The sequence below is a fragment of the Pocillopora verrucosa genome, chromosome 2 (assembly GCF_036669915.1).
Source record: "Pocillopora verrucosa isolate sample1 chromosome 2, ASM3666991v2, whole genome shotgun sequence".
Taxonomy (NCBI): Eukaryota; Metazoa; Cnidaria; class Anthozoa; order Scleractinia; family Pocilloporidae; genus Pocillopora; species Pocillopora verrucosa.
Window position 1 is genome coordinate 16,726,354 of NC_089313.1, and position 22,206 is coordinate 16,748,559.

Sequence of the window (22,206 nt, forward strand, 5' to 3'; positions counted from 1 at the left end):
AAGCTTTTATTCTGAGAAAAAAAATTATGAAAAAATGAAACCAGTTTTTAAGAGATCAAAACACAGTTCGAATAGAAGTGTCCAGTTCACCATCCGTCAACCGCTGGCGGCGCATTTCGTCCACAGTAGCGGAGATTACATCCGGGAGTTGGGCCGAGTTTGTAAACGTAGAATCCACCACAATTCCTCACCAGTACCTTACGGCGAAGCTCGCAACAGCCGGACACATAATCACCAAAACAAACCATGCGTTCAACACACCCGTCATCTTTATGAGGATGCGAGCCAAACAACCAGCCGGGATATTGTGTGTTACATCTACCGGGGCCTGGGCATGCGTTTGGCATCTGAACCCCAGCGGAACCAGAAATTCGGTACCAACCCTCTGCTAAATTGTCGTCGCATTTACCCAACAATTCTCGACTCATGAGGTTTCTGTCCTGCTCTGTCAGGAGGCGGTAGTGTTGGCATTCGTAAGCCACTAGTCCTACATTGTAACCTAGAAAAATAGAACGAGGCATAAAAAACGGCAGACTCATGCGTTGATAATCGAGTGTCATCTATGTCGAAATTAAATGTAAATTTCGAAAAAAAAAATGAGGTTTATGATTTGGAATAAGACACTTACAAATTGACGTTGATAATTGATTGATAATGGCGATAGTCTGGGTCGAATTCAAATCCAGCGCTAGTGTTTCATGCCGAGACGAGGAATGTCGTTGACCCCCCTCCCCTCCTACGAGTGTTTCTGGTGTCACTTTAGCCTCATCAGCAAGTAAAACAGCACGGAATCCGCGCGAAATAGAATACGGCGCAATAGTAGCAACAGTGGGAAAAAAACGGGAGAGGTTTGAGTCAGGTCGTTCATTACGCCACTATCTCGCCGTTTACAATCGCGTTTCGTTTTCTTTAATGAAAAGTATGGAATAGGCTTATTTCATCTATGATTTTTAACTGATTAAAGCTTGATTTCCCCCGCACACTATACTCCAGGCCTGATCTTCCCCGGGTGTCTGTTTGGGGTAGGAGTGTGAGCTCATTTTCCGAACAACGGTGGGTTATCGAGGCTCATTTTCCGAACAACTGTTGGTTATCGAAGCTAACACTGAAAAGACACGGAGCTACTAAAATGTATAATTTAGTAAACTTACAATAAGGCTGAGTTCCGCTCCACACTCCATCTTTGCCACAAACTCTGGCAGACGATCCATACAGCATACAGCCTGGATTGCAAGCAAACCTCACAATACTTCCCACAACAGAATAATCATCGCTTATCTTGTAACCGTCGACAGGATCAGCCAGCTCACGGCACTTTCGAAGCTCTGTACACACAAGAAGTCAGCAAGTCAATTGTAGCAATTTCCAATCGAAATTAAGAGCAGGTTTCAATTAAATGACGCAAAATCACAACCAAAGTAATCGCAATAGCCAATCATGAAAAAGGTTTGCGTCATCATGAGCCAATCATAAGAAAGGTTTGCGTCATCATGAACCAATCATAAAAAAGGTTTGCGTCATCATGAGCCGATGAGGAATCAAGGTGAAGAAAGGCATACAACAAAAAGCGCGGGAAAACGCGAGCGAACAAGGTATCATTTGTTTCCAATGCGTCTGAATGGGTTTAAGTATCGCGCGAGACTAATTACATTCGGAAATAAGCTTACGTTTAGTTTGTTCAGTCCTGCAAACAAGGATAAGTGTGAGTCGAGAGCGGGACAAGTGCGAGAAGCGAGTCAAACGCGAAGAGAGGAGCGCGTCCCTTTTTTTTCAGCATTCCTCTTCTCGCCCTAGCTTCGGCCCTTCTGAAAACATCCCAAAAAAGACGCCTATTCTACAGAATACTCACCAATTGTCGTCGTGTACGTGAATGGTTCGTTCCTCACAGAGGTTGTTCCAACGCATTTGTAATCTCCCTGCTCTTCGGGTCGAAGCCGCTCCAGGTTTAGTTCTCCAGTAACCTCATCGCCATCGATTATTGTCCTCGTTGGCATGGCAACACCATCCTTATACCAAGTGATATTCGGCATAGGCACACCACGTGCGGAGCAATTTACGCGGACAGGAGCATCGAATTCTTGGAGTGTTACAATGCTCAAAGGAACGTTTGTCACTTCCACTGGTTCTGGGAAAGAGTTTAAGGGACCAATCAGTATTTGTCACCGGCGGTTGGGAGAGGGGGGGGGGCTGAAAGGTTTTTTCAGGGGAAACAGAGTGGTGGGGGGGGGAGTCAGTCCTCGCCATATTGAGTATTAAGGGAGACTATAGAAAATTGACTGCTAACACAGAACCATATGGGAGGATCAGGTAAAATTAACGTGACACAACCAAAATCCTCCGGCCACAAATAATTACTGGTCTTTTAGAAGTCAGTTTGGCAAGGATTTTAATCATTACGATCAAAGTCCCACCGTAAAACCGAACCTGATCTATATTTATTACGATCGTGACAGAACCAGAATGAGCAATCCATATAGTTGGCCGATTTTCGAAGTTCATTCTGTGGGGAAGTCTTGTATGTCAGAAGACCTGATTCCTCCACTTTTACAAACTCTTACAATGAAACTTGTATGGAACAAACTTTCGTATGAGACCCTTGCTTGGGTCTGCTTGATACAGGGATTTAGTCAGTTATTTATTAAAAGCCCCAAACTTTTCAAATAATGCGACGTCTTCGCAAATACGAAAAAAGGACGATTGAGAGTTGGGCTGATGTTTGACCAAGTTAGTACAGCTTGGCTTAACCGCTTGATCCCTAAGAGTGACTTACCCTTAATTTCACCTCACAATATTACCCCTGAATCACACATTAAGTCTCACGAGAATAAACGAAATGATCACCAACTGAGGAGGCTCTTGATTGTTAAACAAATCCTCCCAGTCAGCACCTTACGAAATGTATGACAAACAGTATTGAGCATATACTTACTGATGTTACGGTGTAACAGGGTTAGTGTAAGTTTCACTGCTCAAACAAACTCACCATAGGTTTGTACTGTGACCTCAGTACCTCCCATAACAGACCCTGCTGGGTTTGAGGCGTGGCACATGTAGATGTCTTCGTCCGCTTTGATAGGATTCCTTAAGTACAGGTTGTTATTTCGGATATAGTGCCTGTCAAAAGGAAGCTCCTTGTTGCCTTGACGACGCCATTCTATCTTGGGTGATGGAAATCCTTCTACATCGCATTTTATCTCGGTGATTTGATCCGTAAAAGCTGTGATTTTTGGCACGGGTGCTACAGAGAATGTCGGCTCGGCTAAAAAATAAGTCAAGAGAAAATTGCGAGTATCATTTTTTTAGTTCTTAACGGAAAGAGCAGTTAGAACCGGGAGAGGCGGATCCAGAATTTCTGAATAGGGGGTTCTGCGCCTACGCCTCACTATTAGCGCCTCAGTGGGAGCGGTTCTCCACTCTCCAATAAGTTTGAGGCATTGAGCAACATCAGCCGGCGAGGGGTCTGCAAGTGGTCTGACAAACGTCTCGCCGGCAAGTGATGCTTAAGGCCTTAAACTTACTCACGTGGGAAGAAACGCTCCCACTGAGGCGCTGATAATAAGAGCATGCTCGCAAGCTAGACGTTAACGTTGCGATCGCTAGTCGGGTACACCTAGCTACACTAAAATGATTGCCAGTTATGTTTTCTTGGGAAGCTTGAAGTTGTCAGCTATACGAACAATAAAATTACCATTTACCATCATTGTCAGATCACTTACTCGCTACGATAAGTTCTACGTTAGCGGTATCTGTACCCATGAGGTTACTTGCACGGCAAGTCCAGTTTCCAGAGTCCTCCGGGAGAGCGTTCTCCAAGGTGAAATAATTTCCGATGACCGCACGTCCATTGTTCTTTTTCACCCAAATTATTTCTGGTTTCGGTAATCCATCGGCAGAACAACCTAGGACTATATAGTCTCCTTTCGTAGCTATGTAGGATTTCGGAGGCTTAGTTGTTATGTTCGGCTTGGCTGAAAAAGAGTTTTTGGAGGTTTGGTAACTGTGAAAGTACAACATTCACTGACCCACATGGTCCCATCCTAGTAATGTAATCTAAACGTACTCGAGCGAATGAAAGAATTTTTTGCTCTTTAATCCTTTACACCCTAACATCAGTACACATATTCTCGATACAATTCTCTGTACATTTCCTAAGGTGCTGACAGGAGAATTTGTTTAATTCCAATTTTGTCAAAAAATCTGTTTATTCTGTTTTGACCCATAATTGTGTGCAGCCTTGGCAGCACGTGTGAGACGCATACTCGTGCGCACAAAGACGTACGTTCGTACATGCGTATATGCGTACGTACGCACGTGCATGCGTACGCACGCACATACGCATGTACGCACGCACGTACGTCCGCATGAATGCGTACGTACGCATGTACGAACGTACGTCTTTGTGCGCACGAGTATCTCGCATCTTTACCGTGTGATTCAGGGGTGATATTGTAGGGAGAAATTAGATGCTATCACTCGTAGGGGTAAAGGGCTTCAAGGAAGTATCTCATGGCAACGAAAAAGCCTCCGAGAGAGAGGACATATAGAGCTTTTTAGGTTAGTTACCGTTAATTATCTTGAAAAAAGATAAATTCGCTAAATGAATGTCGCTAAAATATGTATGTAACAAGGTAGCTTGGCCTTTCTTGAGGGTCTGGAAGCGTGATCTCTTCACAAAACTCGGCAAATGATTTTACAAATAGCATTTACTCACAGAATCCTTCAAACGTTGGTGTTTTTTTGTCCGGCTCCTTTGTCTGCTTGCCATCTCCGTCTCCCGTTGGGCGTGTAACCTTTGTCGGAGCTGACCGCCCCGGGGGTCCAGGAGGGCCACGCAGACCCCGTGAGCCACGAGCCCCTGCATTTCCTGAAGGACCTGGAGGGCCCGGAAGTCCGTTTGCACCCGGGGCCCCTGCAGTCCCCGGGGGGCCAGGTGTTCCCGCTGCTCCCGCTTGACCGTTTGCACCCGGCATACCGGGAGGACCAACAGGTCCTTGAACACCAGGGGGACCTGCGGGCCCTTGAATTCCTTGTGGACCCGGAGGACCAGGGATTGACTTCACATCTGTCAAGAGTAAGAATTTAAAACTTTCATCTTATCCTCAGTCTTCTTTCCTTCTAAAATCACTGTGAAGCGACAAATGAAGACAAAATAACGGATAAAAGAAACGACAAGAATATTCTAAGGAATAGAAAGAAGGTGCCAGTCCTTGAAGAACAAACAGCATTTACGTAATTACAGTTAATTTTTTTCAAACAACATGAATGAAAGCGATACTTTTCCCTAAGCCAAGAATCTATGGATTTCTTGAGAGATTGAGGAGATCAAATAAATACATTAAGACACACGTTTAAGAACACGTAACAAGAAAACAATTTGGTATTCGAATGAGTGCATCGACAGGAACGATAAAGGCTGACAGATTGGATGGATGAATCTTTTTATTGAAAGAAACCAAACAAGAAGTGATAACCATGAATTCAGAAATGATAACAGATTGTACAGCCCTATGCCAAGTCACGGCTGGTTTCACCTACAATGGCAGTGCGGTGCGTACTGAATGGCAAAGTTTTCTGGTCACAGAGTATAGCATTGCTATGTGAACAAGGAAGAGAAACACTTAATTCTATAGCAACCTTTTGCCCTTGTCTAAAGCAGTGTAAACACTCGAAATTTCCAATTCACGTAAGAGCTTGGCGTAGTCGAGTGTAGCATGGCATAGCGAAGCAAGGTAGAACCTTGGCATAGCATGACTTTGCATAGCTTGGCGTGTCAGACAACATGCTTACTACATTACACTGCACGTGGACAGCATGCTTACTGCATTACCTTGCATTTAGACGGCATACTTCTTACTGCATTACACTGCACGTGGACGGCACGCCTACAGCATAACACTGCATGGTATGGTCTGGCTTACCTTGGGCTGACTTACCTTAGTTTGGTTTGGCTTGGTTTAGAGACCCTCCCGCAAGGAGTAAGGAGGAAGTTTTAACTGATATGGCAATGACCGATGTGGGCATCGAGACGGTCATAGCATTGTTGCGCACTGCATAGCATTGCATGGCATGTTTCCTTGCTTGGCTTGCGCATAGCAGGTATAGCATTGCATGACATTTCTTGTAAGGCATGGCATTGCATTTCTATTTACGACTTGGTATGATATGAATTAGTATGATGTTTCTTGACTTGGAATTGAATCGCAACATGTATGGTATGGCATATATGGTATGGCATAGAAGATGAAGCATGACATGTTCATAGGTACAGTGTGGGTTGGAGTGGCACCAGTTCATGATTTGCAATAGTCTTGCATCAATTTGCGTGACATAGCGTGAGATGGAGAGTAGCTACGAGATGACTTTTAAAGAATCGTTCCTTCCTTATGAGATAAATAGTACATCCAACACAACAGCGTACAGTGTCCGGTTTGTCATGTATAACTAAACGTTTTTATGATCACGGTTTTTTTAAAAAATTAATTGCAAACAGCCTTGAACCGAGTACCAGGATAAAGTAAATAAAGGTGCTGCGAACCTCGCTTTTACAATCAGCTACGATGAAATTCCTTTTTTAGATACACACACGCATTTTCCATTGTAGCTTCCGAAACACATAACATGCACATATAACGATTCAACACCAATTTTAAGGGCACTACAAACATAGTACGTATTATACGATACTTTTTAGAATTACGCATAATTTTCGCAGCCGTCCATTGGAACGTCACGGCTGCCAGCAGACTACGAATTAAATAGATTACAGGAATCACTATAAAAAGAAACATTTTCATTCCTGTTTAGTGCATTAGAAATGTTCACAATTGATTTCAAATCATGCAATTTCGGTTCGAATGTTCTCTAAACCAGAAACTTACCTGTGATAGTTCTCAAACGAGAATTCACCACTTCGATGATTTTTTGATTCAATTCGCTCCCATCTAGGGAAAGTTACATACAAGAAAATGCAGCATGCATGCATAAATTGATAAACATTATTTTACATGCAAGTAAACGTGCATCATGCACATGCAGTGATGGATATAATGCAAAAAAAAAACTGACCAATAAAGCACATCCAGCACTACGTGTTCTTTCTTGTATGGAAATATTAACGGCTACAATTAAATGCGCATATGCATAGCAATTTATGATATATCACTATACATTAAACAAAATAACAGATGATGACATGCAGTAGTAAACAGCATTCAGTTATCGAACGTTGATACAGAGTAAGAAATTGTAGGATATAAAAATCCTTCCATATCAAAAATTAGTTACGAACTTCAAATCAGCTAGGTACATTTTAATCAGATAAATATGTATAAACAACATGCATATTAATCATGTAACATACAACAGAATGAACGAGCAGCTAAAGTAGAGTCTATCCTTTGCACGAAAGGGACCATGTAAAGACATGCGCGAGACCAATATGAAGAAAACATGCAACATATGCATCTCGCAATATGCAAGACATGCAATTACAGGTGGAGTAGAAATCATGCAACAATATGCACATTTACAACATGCAAATACACACCGTGCAACATGCAAATACACACCATGCAGCTTTAAGATATACACCATGCAACATACAAAAGACCCAAGAGTTGTTACTGCACTGTTCCATGCGTAAACAAGCATTAGATGCCAAAATGCCCATGCAAAACAAGCAAACATCACCATGACAGATATACTTTAACTTTTGTAGCTATAAAAGCAGCAGAGGCTGTATAGAAAAATAAAAACATGATAAAACTCAACATACATTATGCAACATACTAATGTTTGCAATGCAACCTACAGACTGATGATTGAGATTAAATCGAGTTAACAGCAACTGTTATTCGTAGTAGCAACAATATCCTATGCAAAAAAGCCCCACATAACGCAGTATCATAGACTCTTTCTTCCCACCTATGATCTCACCAACGAAAGCCTTAACAAAGCTCTGTATGGTGCGGTTATCAGACGGTCGAGATTGTAATGGCAATGTAAGGTAAAGTAAAGTTAAACGACAACAGAAAATAGTCACTGACCACCTAAACTGATGTCACAGCCATATCGCGAAAATAGGCTAAAATGCAAAATACACTTAAGTGAGATTTGTTACATTATACCTACCGGTATACTTATCTAAATACGCTTCTAGAAAATTCTGGATTGTGCGGTTTAGGGGTGGCTGCGCTTCTGGTGAAAGATTGAGCCCATCTGAGTGGTAGAATTGTAAAATCTTTAGCAAGTAATACCTTAATCTTAAAGAGAGAAAAAAAACGTTGACATAGATATTCAAGCATTTAAGCCGCGCACTAACCAATATGTTGATTCACGAAGGCGTTTACGATATTCTGGATCGTGCTGTTGTCAAGCGGCGCTGATTGCGGTTGTGATGCGGAAAGATTGCGCCCACCTTCAACGAAAAAAATCCTCTGTTCGAGAAAGACAATTGGAAGAACGGGAATGGTGAGAGAACTGTAGAAAGTCAAGTGGCTTACTCACCCAAATATTCCTGTACATAGTGCTCAACAAAGGGCTGAATTGTGCTGTTATCAAGCGGTAGACGTTGCGGTTGAAACACGGAGAAATTGCGTTCATCTAAAAAAGACGTACATAACATTAGTCCCTGATAGAGTGCTTTCCGATTGAGTGTCGTAAAACGAAAACCAGTGCAATTATAACGGCCAGATATTATTTTTGACACTAAATTGATAACTGTTTCAAAACTATTAGGATCTGCCGATGGTTGAGACACATTTGATAACCGCGAAAACTTGAGCACCACAGACCTTGAAGTACAGAGGCATTTGTGAAGTGCTAAAATGCAATAAGTATGTCCTTTACTAACCGATGTATTCGTTCACATATTTCCGTACAAAGCTCTGAATTGTGCTGTTAGAAGGAGGAGTTGATTGCAGTTGCGTCGCGCTAATATTACGCCCACCTGAAATAAAAAAATAAAAAAAATCATATCCACGCGAGAGAACATAGTGGTTGTGAAACTCACACAAACTTTCAAAGCACAATAATACTGGGATTTAAAGTACCACAGTATACCAACCACGATATTGAGCGAGATATAATTCAACAAGATTCTGGATGGTGCGGTTATCGTGAGGTTGAGGTTTCAGCGCAGAAAGGTTGCGTCCGCCTTGAATGAATAGGAATAAAAAGGGTAAGAGGTGAAGCGAACATCAAATAACGTGAAAGAAAATGAATGCAGAACGACAGGCATACGAATAACAACAGTATACTAACCCAGAATCTCTTTTATATAATCATTCACTAAATTTTGGATCGTGCGGTTATCAGGCAACTTCGGTCGAGGTTGTGATGCGGATATATTGAGTCCGCCTTCAATGAAAGAGGAAAAGCAAGATTACCATACTGAGAATTCTACAAATAAGTCGCGTACCGTGATTGTGGGTTGTTTGTTTGTTTTTCTGCCCCTTCACGAAAAGAAGAAGTTGATGAGTACACGGAGTGCGGTTGTTCGGCAGCCAGAGGCATTGGGATTGTAAAGTGGGGAAATTCAGTCTTCCTTAATTTCCAGTAAAATTTCGTGTTTTTGCGTTTCTGTCTCAACTCTAGAAGCTGAAAAATCTTTTGGAATGGAGTCGGCTCAAAGCTGTTTTAAATCATAGAAAACGACTGAATCGCGACACGAAAAGTCACTCGGATAACCGCAGTAACTAAACACTAATAAACTCACCTACATACTCGTCAACATAATTCTCTACAAATTTCTGAATCGCATCATTATCAGGCGGTTGTGATGAGGATAAATTGAGGCTGCCTTAAACGCAAAAAAAAGACGAGCTGTAATAATTTCTTGATATTCATCTTATCAAAGTTACAAATGCAGTAAATCTCTTAAATTTGTTCCAGCAAATGTCTACATACTCTTTCCCCAAATCAAGCATTGTATGACTATAAGACACTCTCGTCTCAGGCAATGACGATGATAAATATGTGGCCAGTTTACATAGAATACTCACCGACATATTGGTCAACATAGTCTTCTACAAAGCTCCGAATGGTTTGGTTATCAGGTGCTTGGTCTGCGGATTGTGATGAGGATAAATTGAGTTCACCTCGATTTAAAAGGAAAGACGTCTTCATCTTAGAATCTTAAGTTAAAACCTTGTTATAAAGGTTACAGGAGAGACACATCTTCACCCACCATTATGGGAACATACTCACCAACGTATTCATCCACATAATCTTTGACAAACTTCTGTATGGTTCGGTTATCAGGGAATGAAAACTGTTGTGGTGAAGAGAGATTTAATCCACCTGAAATGAAAGATGACAGCAGATTATCTGGCAAAGTAAACCTCCGTCAAAGTAACAGAGCGCCTTTTGATTGAGAATTGTTAACCAAACCTAAATCAATTACAACAGCCATTCGCAAGTTATATCACATATACCATATTACAAGTAAGCAATGCGAAAGAAAACCTGACATAAGCGCGGGAAAACGTGGATGGATGAGTCGTAATTGATTTCAGTTTTGAGTGAATGGTTGAGAAGACAGAACGAGTTCAATGGACCAATCAAAGAGAAAGATAAAGAAAACCCAGTGGAATCGCTGCCTACTTAAGGTAACTTTCGAAACTCAGTTAAAGATTGCTAAATACAAGTGGACATATATAGGGGCACTCCTACCTATAAACTGGTTTACATAGTCTTCAACAACACTTTCGATAGAGCGATTACCAAGGCCGTTTGCCCGCTGCAGCGAGGAGGATAAATTAAGTCCATCTTTCAAAGAGAAAAGGAAATTTCATCCGCGTTTAGTAAAGGAAAAAAAACGAACTCGAAAACGCAGAATACCTTTGTAATCATCCTTTTGAGCATTTATGATTTCTTTAACCTTTTAACTCCCAAGATATGATTGTTAATTCTCTCCTCTCGCTGCAACACATTCCCTTGTAAATTAGTTATGGGAATTTGTTGTAGATCAAGATAACTTCTACTAACTTCTCCTCATAAGTTTGAGTATTCTCGTTACCTATATCCCAGATATTGTACGGATATTATAGCGAGAAGTTACATATCAATCACTTCTTGGAATTAGGGTTAATCGAACGGTGATCAAGCGGCTGCAATTGCGAATGGAGCGAAGAAAGATCAAGAACGTCTAAAATAAAAGACTGACGAAGAAGCATATCCAAAGAGAAAAGAGCACAAAACAGTAAATTGCATACTACCTAATACTAACCTACATACACGTCTACATAACCTTCCACTAGCTTTCGGATTGTGGTATTTTGAAATGGTGGTGGTCGAGGTCGTGCCACAGAAGAAATATTGAGTCCAGCTGAAATGACCGAAAAAAGACAACGAGGTCAAAATAAGATAATGTTTTCACTGTGCTGTAAAAAAATTCAAAAGGTTCATGAGAGACAGCCAGACAGTCTTATGATCATCCCATGCCACAGCACACCCACCTAAATAGCCGTCCACATAATCTTTTACAACGCTTTGAAGTGTGCGGTTGCCGAGCAATTGCGGTTGGGATGATGAAAAGGACAGATTAGATCCACCTTTAAGGAAAAGAATGTTATCCATGCCTCAGGATTTAAAGAGTACCACCACATTCATCACTCACATGTTAAAAAAACACATACGTGATTTCTTTCGTAAACTTCGACAAGTTAACACAAGTTTTCTTGCAAGTCGTGTGGTATTAAACAATTATTCCACGAACGAGCGTTAGATATGAAATGATAGAAAGACAAAGAGGCCCGTAAGGCCGAGTTGGCTGTAATCATCTCATTTCCAACAAGCGCGAGTGCAATGATTGTTTTATTAGAAAAACCCAAAATATTGATAAATCTTCCCAACTTTATTGTGTTACAATGTAGAAAAACACTCCCCGTTTAACTCGGCTTCATGCGCGCGCGTGGTATAATGGCTCATAACCCATGATGGCTGAGCTAAAAAAAACTCTAGAATTGCATTATCCAATAATCCAGTTTTCATTGCTTCAAGTTATACTACACTCACCAATATATTCATCAACATAGTCTTTTACGTATCTCTGTATGGTGAGATTAATAGGACGTCCAGTGTGTTGTTGTGCTGAAGAAAGATTGAGTCCATCTGGTACAGAACAAAAGAAACCTCATAAGAAGGAAAATGGCATCCAATTTTAGGGATGAAATTACCATGTCCATGGCAGAAAGAATATGGCACGTAATCTAAATGCAATCGTGCACTTTACTTGTTTTCCGTAAACGAAAATAGTCATTTTCTACCAGAACAGCGCTTCAGAATGTACTTACAAATGTATCCATGGACATATTCTTACACAAAGGTCTGAATAGTTAGGTTATCAGGTTTGTGTGTTCGCTTTTGTGGTTAAAAAGTATAACGCCTCCCTCAGTAAAATGAAGTAATACGAAAGACAACAAATGAAAGATTCCTCAATGAACAATTGAGGCAATTAAAGAAAGAGACAGAGAATATATATCATTTTCATTCATTTTATCATTCCATATAAATCTTTCATTTGTTTTTATATGTTATTGTTATATATGTGTACATATATATATATATATATATATATATATATAAAATCGGCAAATGCAAAGACTAAGTCGTAGCGCAAAAAATGATGTCCAAATGAAACCTTTCTTCTTATCACCTCTCTCCTTGAAAATGCATTGATAATGTATAGAGAAATTCATTTTTGGTCCGCACTACTAGGAAGGAGAGGGTTAACTATGCCTTATACTCACCAACGTAATCGTCTACATAAACTTTTACAAAGCTCTGGATGGTTCGGTTGGTGAGAAACTGCGTTTGCGGTGGTGACACAGTCAAATTAAGTCCACCTTTTTTTTCATATTGGAAAAGAAAATAGACATCCACATTAAGAACGCGGAGATATCATTAACATTTTAATAAAACACTTTGACCTTGCAAGCTAAGCATGCTTACCTATATATACATTCACATAATCTTGCACAATATTTTGGAGGGTCCGATTGTCGGCTGGTAGACTGAGTTTACCCGCTGAAATGACGAACAAAGTTAAGTCCTTGGGCAATGAATTTGGAACAAATCCTTTCATCTCATCCTAAACTGGGGAGTGTTAATCGACCAGGGTAACCACGGTTGGTATGTAAAAATGAAACAAATAAATTAAGGGGGTGAGTTTCTATAGAAACTGTGGTGCTGCGTCAGTGGAGGAGTAAAACAAGATAATTTGGTTTATCAACAAAGTTGATAAAGTAAATTGGCCACCGTAAAGAGTTTCTGACCTGACGTTTCGAGCGTTTGCCCTTTGTCAGAGCGAAGGACGAAGGGCTAACTCTCGAAACGTCAGCTAAGAAACTCTTTACGGTGGTAAATTTACAACATCACCTCAGTTGATAAAACCAGAATTACCTAAAAATATAACAGTTTTCTTTTACTTAAAGACACATTTCTGAAAAGCGCAAATAAGACGCTAAACATTATCCTATCACAGCTCCTATAAACTTGAATACTAGAGATAAATACCTAAAGGTATAGATTGTAAGATTCATGCGGCCGTGTGAAAGACAAAACTATACCCACCCAAATAATTGTCGACGTGAATCCTCGCAAAGTTCTGAATGCTACTGTTAAGCAGCTTCAGCTGGGGCTGGGTTTGTGCTTGAGATGAAGAGAGATTGAGTTCACCTTGGAAAAGAGAATAGTTAAATCAACAACATTATCATTGAAATGGCATATGTGTTGAAAAATGAACACCACGATTGGTGACATTTCTTAAAACTCAAAACAATAAAACAAACAAATGAAATTGTACCCACCCACAAATCTGTCGACATAATCCTTTACAAAGCTCTGTATCGTGCTATTGTCTGGCAACTCTGATTGCTGTTGTAGTGAGGAAAAGTTTAGCGCCACTTGAAAAAAGGAAACGAGAAAATGAAAATGCGTCATCACTTTCAAAGTACAACAGGTTTTTTCTGGAGAGGGACCAAAAAGAATAACAATAGGGTGAAATCATAGACACTCAACATTTTACAGTGTACCCACCAACAAACTCGTCTACGTATGCTTTGACAAGGCTCCGTATAGTGCGGTTATTGGGAGTCCGTGTTTGAGATTGTAGCGATGAAAAATTGAAACCACCTTGAGTTGATAAAGAGGAATAAAATTAAAATCGTAATAAAGAAAATACCTGTTGAAAAGGAAAGAAATCACTCTTTAAGGAAACATATGTAACTGTTCTATGTAAAACCATGAACGCATTGCATGAGACATAATACAAACCTGTAAACGAACGCACATAATCTTTCACGATGTCCTGCACACTGCTATTATCAGAAAGCTGCTGTTGCCTCGTCGATGCCGTAAGATTAAGTCCACCTTGAAAGGAAAAATAGCAATAAAACCAAACAACTGCACACTTACGCCTCCTCCAACCCTAAGTTGTTATCAGTCGACTGTTGTTGGGTTAGGGAAGGGGTAGGTAAGCAGTTGCCCAGATACTAACATTGATCGACAACGTCACCCTGGGACTATGAAGTGTTTGGTAATTGGGTGCACAGTAAGTATAGTATTGCACGTGATGTATCGCTGTTGGCTTCCGCAAGCACAAACACAAGCGTAACAGCTCTAATTGACCGTTAAAACGGCCTCGACGGAGGCAGAAATCACAAGCTCAAGCTCAAGTAGAAGGATCATAATTTTTCCTTTTTCTTGACCTTGAGTCGTGACCGTTTTTATAGTGAAACAAGAGCTGTTATGCTTGCGTGTGTGCTACCCTTTATGTTTGCGGGGAGTGTGCATGCGTTGCCAGTAAAAACCAGGCCTTAAAGTGATTTGTGACTGACTTTTTTTTTTTATATACAGATGCGCGTAAAACAGTCACACGTATAAAGGCATCTAGAGAATACTCACCAACATATTCATCAACATAATCTTTGACAAAGCCCTGAATAGTTCGGTTATCATTAGCTTTTACTCCTGACAGAAACAAATTGCGGAATCAACCAACTGAGCTAACAAGCCAACTGGGAGCTGGTCATTTAGTTGGGTCACGGTTGGTAGAGCGCTGCACCAGTATCGCAGAGGTCATGGGTTCAAATCCCGTACGGGCCTGAATTTTTTTCAGGTCTTATTTCAACTACTAGTTCAGTAGTGTTTATGGCTGCGAGGATCTCTTATATTCGTTTCTTCACAGCATTGCAAATATACGATTTTCATATATCTACTATCATAATTCCATTTGTAATTACACAGTACACTGACCCAGATATCCATCCACATAATTCTGGATGAATTTCTGCATCGTTCGGTTATCTGCCATTACTGACGCTGCTTGTGAAGAGGAGGATAAGTTGAGTGCACCTTGGAAGAGATAAATATAAAAATAGTAAAATACAGAGCGGTCTTCAAAGAAACAAACGAGACACCGTCATAAATATACAAATACAAGAGTATAGTATTCAAGCCAATTGGTTGTCTGGCGTACAAGTTTACGACTGATGATCTCCAAATGAAGAGATGAAATCAGCTATCATATGACGTTGGAAATAATGGGCTGTTATAACTGATAAGGGAGGTAGTTTTCTAAACAAAATGTGGTGCTACGTCGATGGGGCATTACAAGAGGATTTCATTTTATCAGCTGGGTCGATAACGTAAATTGGCCGCCGTAAAGAGTTTCTAAAGTTGACGTTTCGTGCGTTGGCCCTTCGTTAAAGCTAATCCTGTTATAACTGATGAAAAGAAACAGAATGAGAGTTATGATGGCACTATGTCAAGTACTTACTGATATGATCGTCAACATAAGCCTTCACGAAGCTCTTAATAGTGCGATTATTAAGCAGCTGAGGCTGTGACTGTTGGAGCTCTTGGGATGAAGAAATATTTAGTTCACCTAAAGACGTAAAAAAGGCAACAAAACATGTACTGAAAGGACATTTCAAAACTCTCACACAATGAAATTCTGAAAGGGACGAACAAATAAAACAAAATCACAGAAAAAAAGCAAACAAACAAACAAAGACATAGCGTATTTACCCAAATACTCGTCTACATAAGCTCTGACAAAAGTCTGGATAGTGTAGTTATCTGGGAGTTTTGGCTGCGGTGCTGAAGAGGAAAAACGTTCTCACATCGTTAATGGTAATATATGATTAATATAAAATCTTCTGAATCAAACTGCGAAAAAAAAGAAGAGGAAACTGTGACTTGCAATTTACTTACTGGAACTGAGCTCTGTAGGTTGCCAGGTTTAGGAGTGGCTGTCCGTTGTAGCGGGATGTCTACATTATGCACTTATCATAAACTATCAGAAGTCGTACAATTTTATTCTATCCATAAATGTTACCCACGAAATTCCTGCAATCAATTTCTATACTCATGTAGTTGGTGCAATAGTTTAAAAAAATATTTATGCTCTGGATATCATTCGTGCAATTCATGCCTCGCACAGTGCAAATTAACTATCGTGCAACTTAAGTTGCCTCAAGTCATGAATTAAGCAACTAAAAAAATGTAAACCATCAATGCAAGCAAAATAAACAAGGATTAAGATCAATTCATGTCCTTTCATGCATCATGTAATAGAAGTAATTCATGCCATCGATGCAAAACATGCTCATGCAGTTCTGATGATGCATGCATTCATGCTAACTATGCAGTATACAATGAAACCAATACACGCCGTATATTTAAGACTATCATGCTTTTCAATGCATAATGTGCATTATGCAAGTTAAGAAACTCATGCTGTCTGTCATGCAATTTAAGTAATGCGTATTGTCAATCTAAATCATGCACCATGCAATTACGGAAATTCATGCAGAGCGCAATCGAAGTCAATCGCACCGCTTTTTTGCGCAATTATGTCGTCCGTTTCAAACCGAGGGGTGAGTTTTGTAATCAAATGCTCCGCGCAGTTGTTAACCATGTAATTTTAGAGCGTTCGGAATCACGACATTTGAGTGAGGCGTTTTCAGAACAGGCAAAAAATGGATGGTTGTGAAAACGAAATAGTGACAAAGTAATGGAATGACAGCATACGTAGAGGTGAATGCATGGTGTTTTGAATCTTCTTCCTAAGGGAGAAGATATGTCAGATAGACCTTCTTCCGTTGAGGGTAGTTTAAGGCTTACCAGAGTCCCCTTTGTCTTCAAAAAACTTCATCAAAGACCGCGAAACAGAATCGTCTACAAACATCTCCAGTGGAGTCTTATCGCCAGGTCCTGAAGCGCCAGGTACAAACGAGGGACCTGCAATCAGTGATGAAGGGTTCTTATCTTATAAACCTTCTGAAAGTTAATTTTGGCAAAGGAACTAATAAAAATACCATATTGAAGGAAACGAGAACTTCGACACTTCACCAACATAGAATTCAATTCTCAACTGATACTCATGACCTGCATCAATATGTTTTAGTTCAGTGATGAAAAGATAGATATTCGTTTATTTAATGTTTGTTACTTCAGAGGACCTTTCAGTGGCGCGGGTAAATCAAACTTCAGGGAGTTACAAAGGAGCCAGTGCGTTCTTGTACACTTAACCCTTTAACTCCCAGAATAAATCAACATGAAATTTCTCCTTATAATATCCTCACATTATCCAGCAAACAGCTAGTGAGAATATTCAAACTTATCAGGTCGAAGTTGTTTTCTTGATCTAACACCAAATTCTCATAACTAATTTACAAGGATATGTGTTGCAGCCAGAGGGGAGAATTACCAATCAAATCTTGGGAGTTAAAGGGTTGAACGGATCCGGCTGTACCAGCGTGACGTTGTACTCGTCAACGTTTACCAAGAGAATAGAATCTCTTGCGTTTATCAGTTGACATAATCATGTATGATGACTGTGACTAAGATCCTTGAAGAGCGGAGATATATCGAGCTGACAGAAAATCTTACCAAAAGACGCCTGCGCAAATGATCCGATATACTGCTGGATTGTTTGATTCATTTCTCCGCTCGTCACTCCTCCATCCACAGGGCCTGCAAAGATAGACGGGTCATTTTTTTACTAAAGCAGGCTAGACCTTGAGGAAAATCGAAGGTACTAAAAATCACCTAAATTGCATAGAGTAACCCCCCCCCAAAAAAAAAAACATCTTACTCACCTACACCTCCTTCATCAGGGCCTACCTCGCTCCCACCACCACCCCCAACGCTACCACCGCCCCCAGTTCCTCCTCCAACTGCACCACCACCATTACTACCTCCTGTTCCACCCCCACCCCCTAACTGTGACTGGACTGCCTCTCCAACAGCTTGGTCCAAGTAAGCATCCAGCACTGTCTGGCCCGGCTCTAGTTCAATTTCTGCGCCAGGAAGGAACGACGGACCTATGATGATCAAAACAAGGACAAGAAATCAATTTTAGAAGCTTTTTTTCAGTAACCAATCAAATAAACACAAAATTAGGTATTTTGAGGACGATTTTAATTGCATGTAGTACTTAGAAACCTATTTTGGCTAATAACCGATAGCATTATTTTAAATTGAATCTAGTAAGGTGGCAAAAACTCCAATCAGTTACCATCAGAAATGATTATTTAAGATTCTATAGAGGATGACAAAGCGAATAATATCACGTTTCACCAGAAAAGCATCGTAACCATTTCAATCCTCTCATTTTATCTTTCATTAATAGACTCCTCTTTTCCCGGAAGCTGCCAAGTTGTAGGTGAGCGATTAGACCTCACAGCTAAATATTGACTAAAAATAATTTTGACGATGATGCACCTGCATGAATTCAAAGAGAAGCGTCAAATTTGGTATCATACCTTATATGTCACTTTCACCTGAATAATTTTTTTGGACCTCAAAGAAATAATTTACATGTAAAACCGAGTTTTCCTTTAGTTGTTACCCCCTGTTAAGTATTTCTGACTAAGAAATTGTTCACTCACCAAACGTTTTCAACGCGTAGGAACCAACATACTGCTCAATAAGACGAAGGCTTCCTTCCACGCCTGAGAAACTCCCGCCCAATCCACTCCCGGTTCCGCCAGATCCTATTCCTGTAAAATTACCACCTAATCCACTGCCAGTAAAATTAAAACCAGTTAATCCGGTGTAATTTCCTCCAAAACTACCGAGTCCTGCAACAAAGACAAAGGAATTGCAAATCGTGAAAAAGACAACGGTTTCCAAATAACTGTGCGATTTTTTTTCTGGAAATAACGTTGGAAAATGGTACTAAATTTTTTCTTTATGATTATGGAAAATCTAATGAAAAAGATAATCTTATTTACCTAATTTGTGTTCAAAATGTTTCCGCCAAGTAAAAAGATTTTATATTGAAAAATTCAAATTCGTCGCCTTTTGAGGGTATTTTGAGTAGCAAGTTAGAAAATCTATATTTAGTACTTCGTCTATAACTCACCGAAAGAGGTATTGCTGAAATGGATATTGATGAGTCTCCGAAATCTGCTGTCCAGCTCATCACCGGTCCACTGAGAAAGAGTAGGTCCTGGAAACGAATACAAAACAGCAACGATAACACAGTTAAACCAACATACACAAACGGAAAAAACGAGTCTTCCAAAGCTTCAAACGTTTGGTATAAGAATCTCACAGAGACAAACTGGGTGAAGTACAAATCACAGCCTTACTGGAGAGTTATTCTGCCAATTAATTGCGTTTCTAAAATCCTCTCATTCTTCATCTCTTTTATTTTTTCTTTTATTTTCCTTTTTCTCAGGGAAGGGTCGCTGTGAGAGGTGATCTTAGAGTAGCAGCAAGGTTTTGCAAGTTTCCTTATCAGTCTTTGAAATCTTCGTTTAAAATCAACCATACAGGAGTGATAGGTAAGCTGAGAATTAGGTCCTTCTCAACGTCGCTGTTTGTTACGAATTCCTAATAACAGCCTTCAGTAAGCTTGATTCTTACCCTTACGACCTCACACCCTTCCGCTCAACACTCCGTATTTGTGAACTATTGCGTGACACAGTAGGACTATCATAACACGGAAGTAAGTGCACTTATCGTATAATATAATAGGAGATGGGATATTCCATTAGTTCTTTTACCATATGTTTGGTTCACGTGAGATTCAACATATCCCTGTATCTCCTGCTGAGCGGCAGATGTTCTAAGGAGATTTACACCAGATACGTTGAAATAAGTCTCCACATACTCCTCCACCACTTGCTGATGTCCAGAAGTTCTAAGAAGATTTCCGCCTGAAATGTTGAAATAGGATTCAACATATTCCTGGACCACATTCTGAGCGCCAGTATTTCTCAACAAACTTCCGCCGGAGGTGTTGAAGTAAGACACGAAATAGTCCTGTACCACTTGCTGAGCGGCTGAAGTTCCGAGAAAATTCGCGCCAGATTGATTGAGGTAAGACTCCACGTGTCTTTGTACCTCGTGACGGGCGCCAGGAGTTCCAAGGAGACTACCGTTGACTGTAAATAATAAACAGCAACAACCGGAGTTCACACTACTATCTTATCACCAGCTTAGTGCCAATAGTGCCACTGTAGCAAAATCAGTAAGGAGGTTCAGTAAGAGAAATGGTAACCAACGTTACTCGAAGTCTGTTATTTCTGCGACCTATATTTTCAACCCTTTTGCTCCCATAAGTAACAACGAATGCCGTGAATTTCTCCTCCCCGTAAATGTATATGTTACACAGGCAGTAAAAAACCTCACAGCTCACAGGTCTGGAGGACTCCCCCCCCCCCACCTCCCCTTTGAATCCTTTATTGTCATACGAGGGAAGAATATCCTACCTCCAGTCCCTGCCTACTTTTACCAAAATCGAATTAATGGCGAATTATGTTCATGGTCTTTAAGAAACCTACTTGCTGATATGAGTAGCAAACTTACTTGAAAAGGAGAACTACAAAATGGAAAAAGAGACAAAAACCTCGCCGAACCCATCTCCAACAAAAAAACTCAACCTTTAGTCCCTCCCCCCCCCCCGCCTTCCCTACCTATTCATGTAAAAATTAAATAAAAATAAGTGCCTCACCGAGGGTGCAAATGCTATATCCTTCTGCATCCTGAAAAATATAGAAATTTTATTTATTCTCTTCTCCTGACGGGACGTCTTGTAAGGAATAGAGGGTACAGACCTGACTGTGACAGCTCCAAGAGTCTGGAGCTCACGCACAAGAGCAAAGAAGCAGCAAACTTGGGCAGAATGTCTGGCAGACGAAGGTAAGACATACACACAACCACATTTGCTACAAAATGAAACGGCTGATTTAACTGAGGTAAAGACATATTCAACTTAAAGATTTTGACAGTTTAGCCTCCTAAGATAGACGCAAATATCAGATTCCCGTTCGATTATCAAACTGACGAGAGAATAAGGCCTTTTTTCGTTATGCTTACCCGAGTGCAGTTCAGTTTGGCGAAACTGTTTTGATGCAGCTCCGGACCAGCATCTTGAGATGGATTTCCTTCACCTGGTCCTGGTTCAATTTCGTCTGGACCTGGTTCAATCTGACGAACAAATCGAGATCTGACGATGTAATCATCGTACAACCATGATGCTCCTTTATCATTCCTCAACACTGAGGGACGAATCTCTGACTTCACTTTGTCGATTTCCCTGCGAAGATTGTAGACATTCAATGAGAGAAAAGCAACCGAGGTAAACAAAATCCCAAAGCTGATGAATGTCAACCAATGGCAGATTGATGAACGTGCGTCACGATCAGTTTCTCTCTTCATGACGAGAAATAAAAGTACAATATTCTAGAAGATCTCCCTTTCTGAGGGTCATTGTATTATTGAGCTGACTCAAAGGTGTTCAGTTACAAAACAAGTGCGATAATATGTCATCCAATAATGAGCTAAAATTCACTTACACAAGACATATAGTTGCTTCTTTTTTTTTTTAAGTCTCCAAACAAAACTTGAATGTACTGTGATTGAAACTTTAAATCGCTGAAACGATACCAAGTTGGTGTTTTAGAAAGCTGTATGAAATTATTCTTAAGTTTTGATGGTGATGTCACCTAAGTGTCTCTCGTCACATACTTGACACCCAACGCATGCGGCTGCTTATTTGGTACATCGGTGCAAAATGATTTCATAACGTGACGTCTGCCTAGTTGGTAGTCTTTGGTAGCTGCGCAGCTGTTGTTTGGTCAGGTCACGCAGCGCGTTCATTTACTTCGAATGGAGAATGTATTGCATGACGATACCAGACATTTATCCGCACGAGACTACTTGACACATCCAAAGGCCGAGTCGTTTCCT

General features: G+C 40.4%; 1 protein-coding gene across 7 annotated transcripts; it reads right to left on the reverse strand.

Annotated features, from left to right (window-relative positions):
* LOC131781004 (uncharacterized) lies at positions 1-21,747 on the reverse strand. Of its 7 annotated transcripts, none has more exons than XM_066162759.1 (38): positions 21,334-21,747; positions 20,969-20,999; positions 20,019-20,399; positions 19,373-19,459; positions 18,897-19,088; positions 18,105-18,329; positions 17,896-17,979; positions 17,128-17,244; positions 16,030-16,101; positions 15,779-15,886; positions 15,256-15,354; positions 14,905-14,970; positions 14,275-14,370; positions 14,038-14,133; positions 13,809-13,904; positions 13,573-13,677; positions 12,952-13,026; positions 12,750-12,845; positions 12,016-12,111; positions 11,457-11,552; positions 11,228-11,326; positions 10,672-10,767; positions 10,207-10,299; positions 10,002-10,097; positions 9,716-9,799; positions 9,262-9,357; positions 9,065-9,154; positions 8,852-8,947; positions 8,506-8,601; positions 8,321-8,416; positions 8,131-8,196; positions 6,879-6,941; positions 4,712-5,062; positions 3,717-3,968; positions 2,984-3,259; positions 1,850-2,125; positions 1,152-1,325; positions 1-499 (listed from the first exon to the last, which is right to left on the reverse strand). In XM_066162759.1, exons 1-38 carry the CDS (start codon positions 21,673-21,675, stop codon positions 87-89), a joined length of 5,373 nt encoding a protein of 1,790 aa, XP_066018856.1. In that variant the 5' UTR covers positions 21,676-21,747; the 3' UTR covers positions 1-86. The 7 variants fall into 7 exon arrangements, with proteins under 7 accessions (XP_066018856.1, XP_066018857.1, XP_066018855.1 ...); XM_066162760.1 differs by having other exon boundaries at positions 8,131-8,217; positions 10,002-10,064; positions 21,334-21,746; XM_066162758.1 differs by having other exon boundaries at positions 8,131-8,217; positions 21,334-21,746.
* Between the last annotated feature and the right edge of the window lie 459 nt (positions 21,748-22,206).

Coding starts and splice junctions, on each gene's coding strand:
- LOC131781004 (XM_066162758.1), bottom strand. CDS start 21,675: ATGAAGAGAGAAACTGATCGTGACGCACGTTCATCAATCTGCCATTGG. Junction 19,460..20,018: donor TCACGTGAACCAAACATATG/GTAAAAGAACTA, acceptor ATTCGTTTCCAG/GACCTACTCTTTCTCAGTGG. Junction 6,942..8,130: donor GTATTTAGATAAGTATACCG/GTAGGTATAATG, acceptor AACTTTCCCTAG/ATGGGAGCGAATTGAATCAA.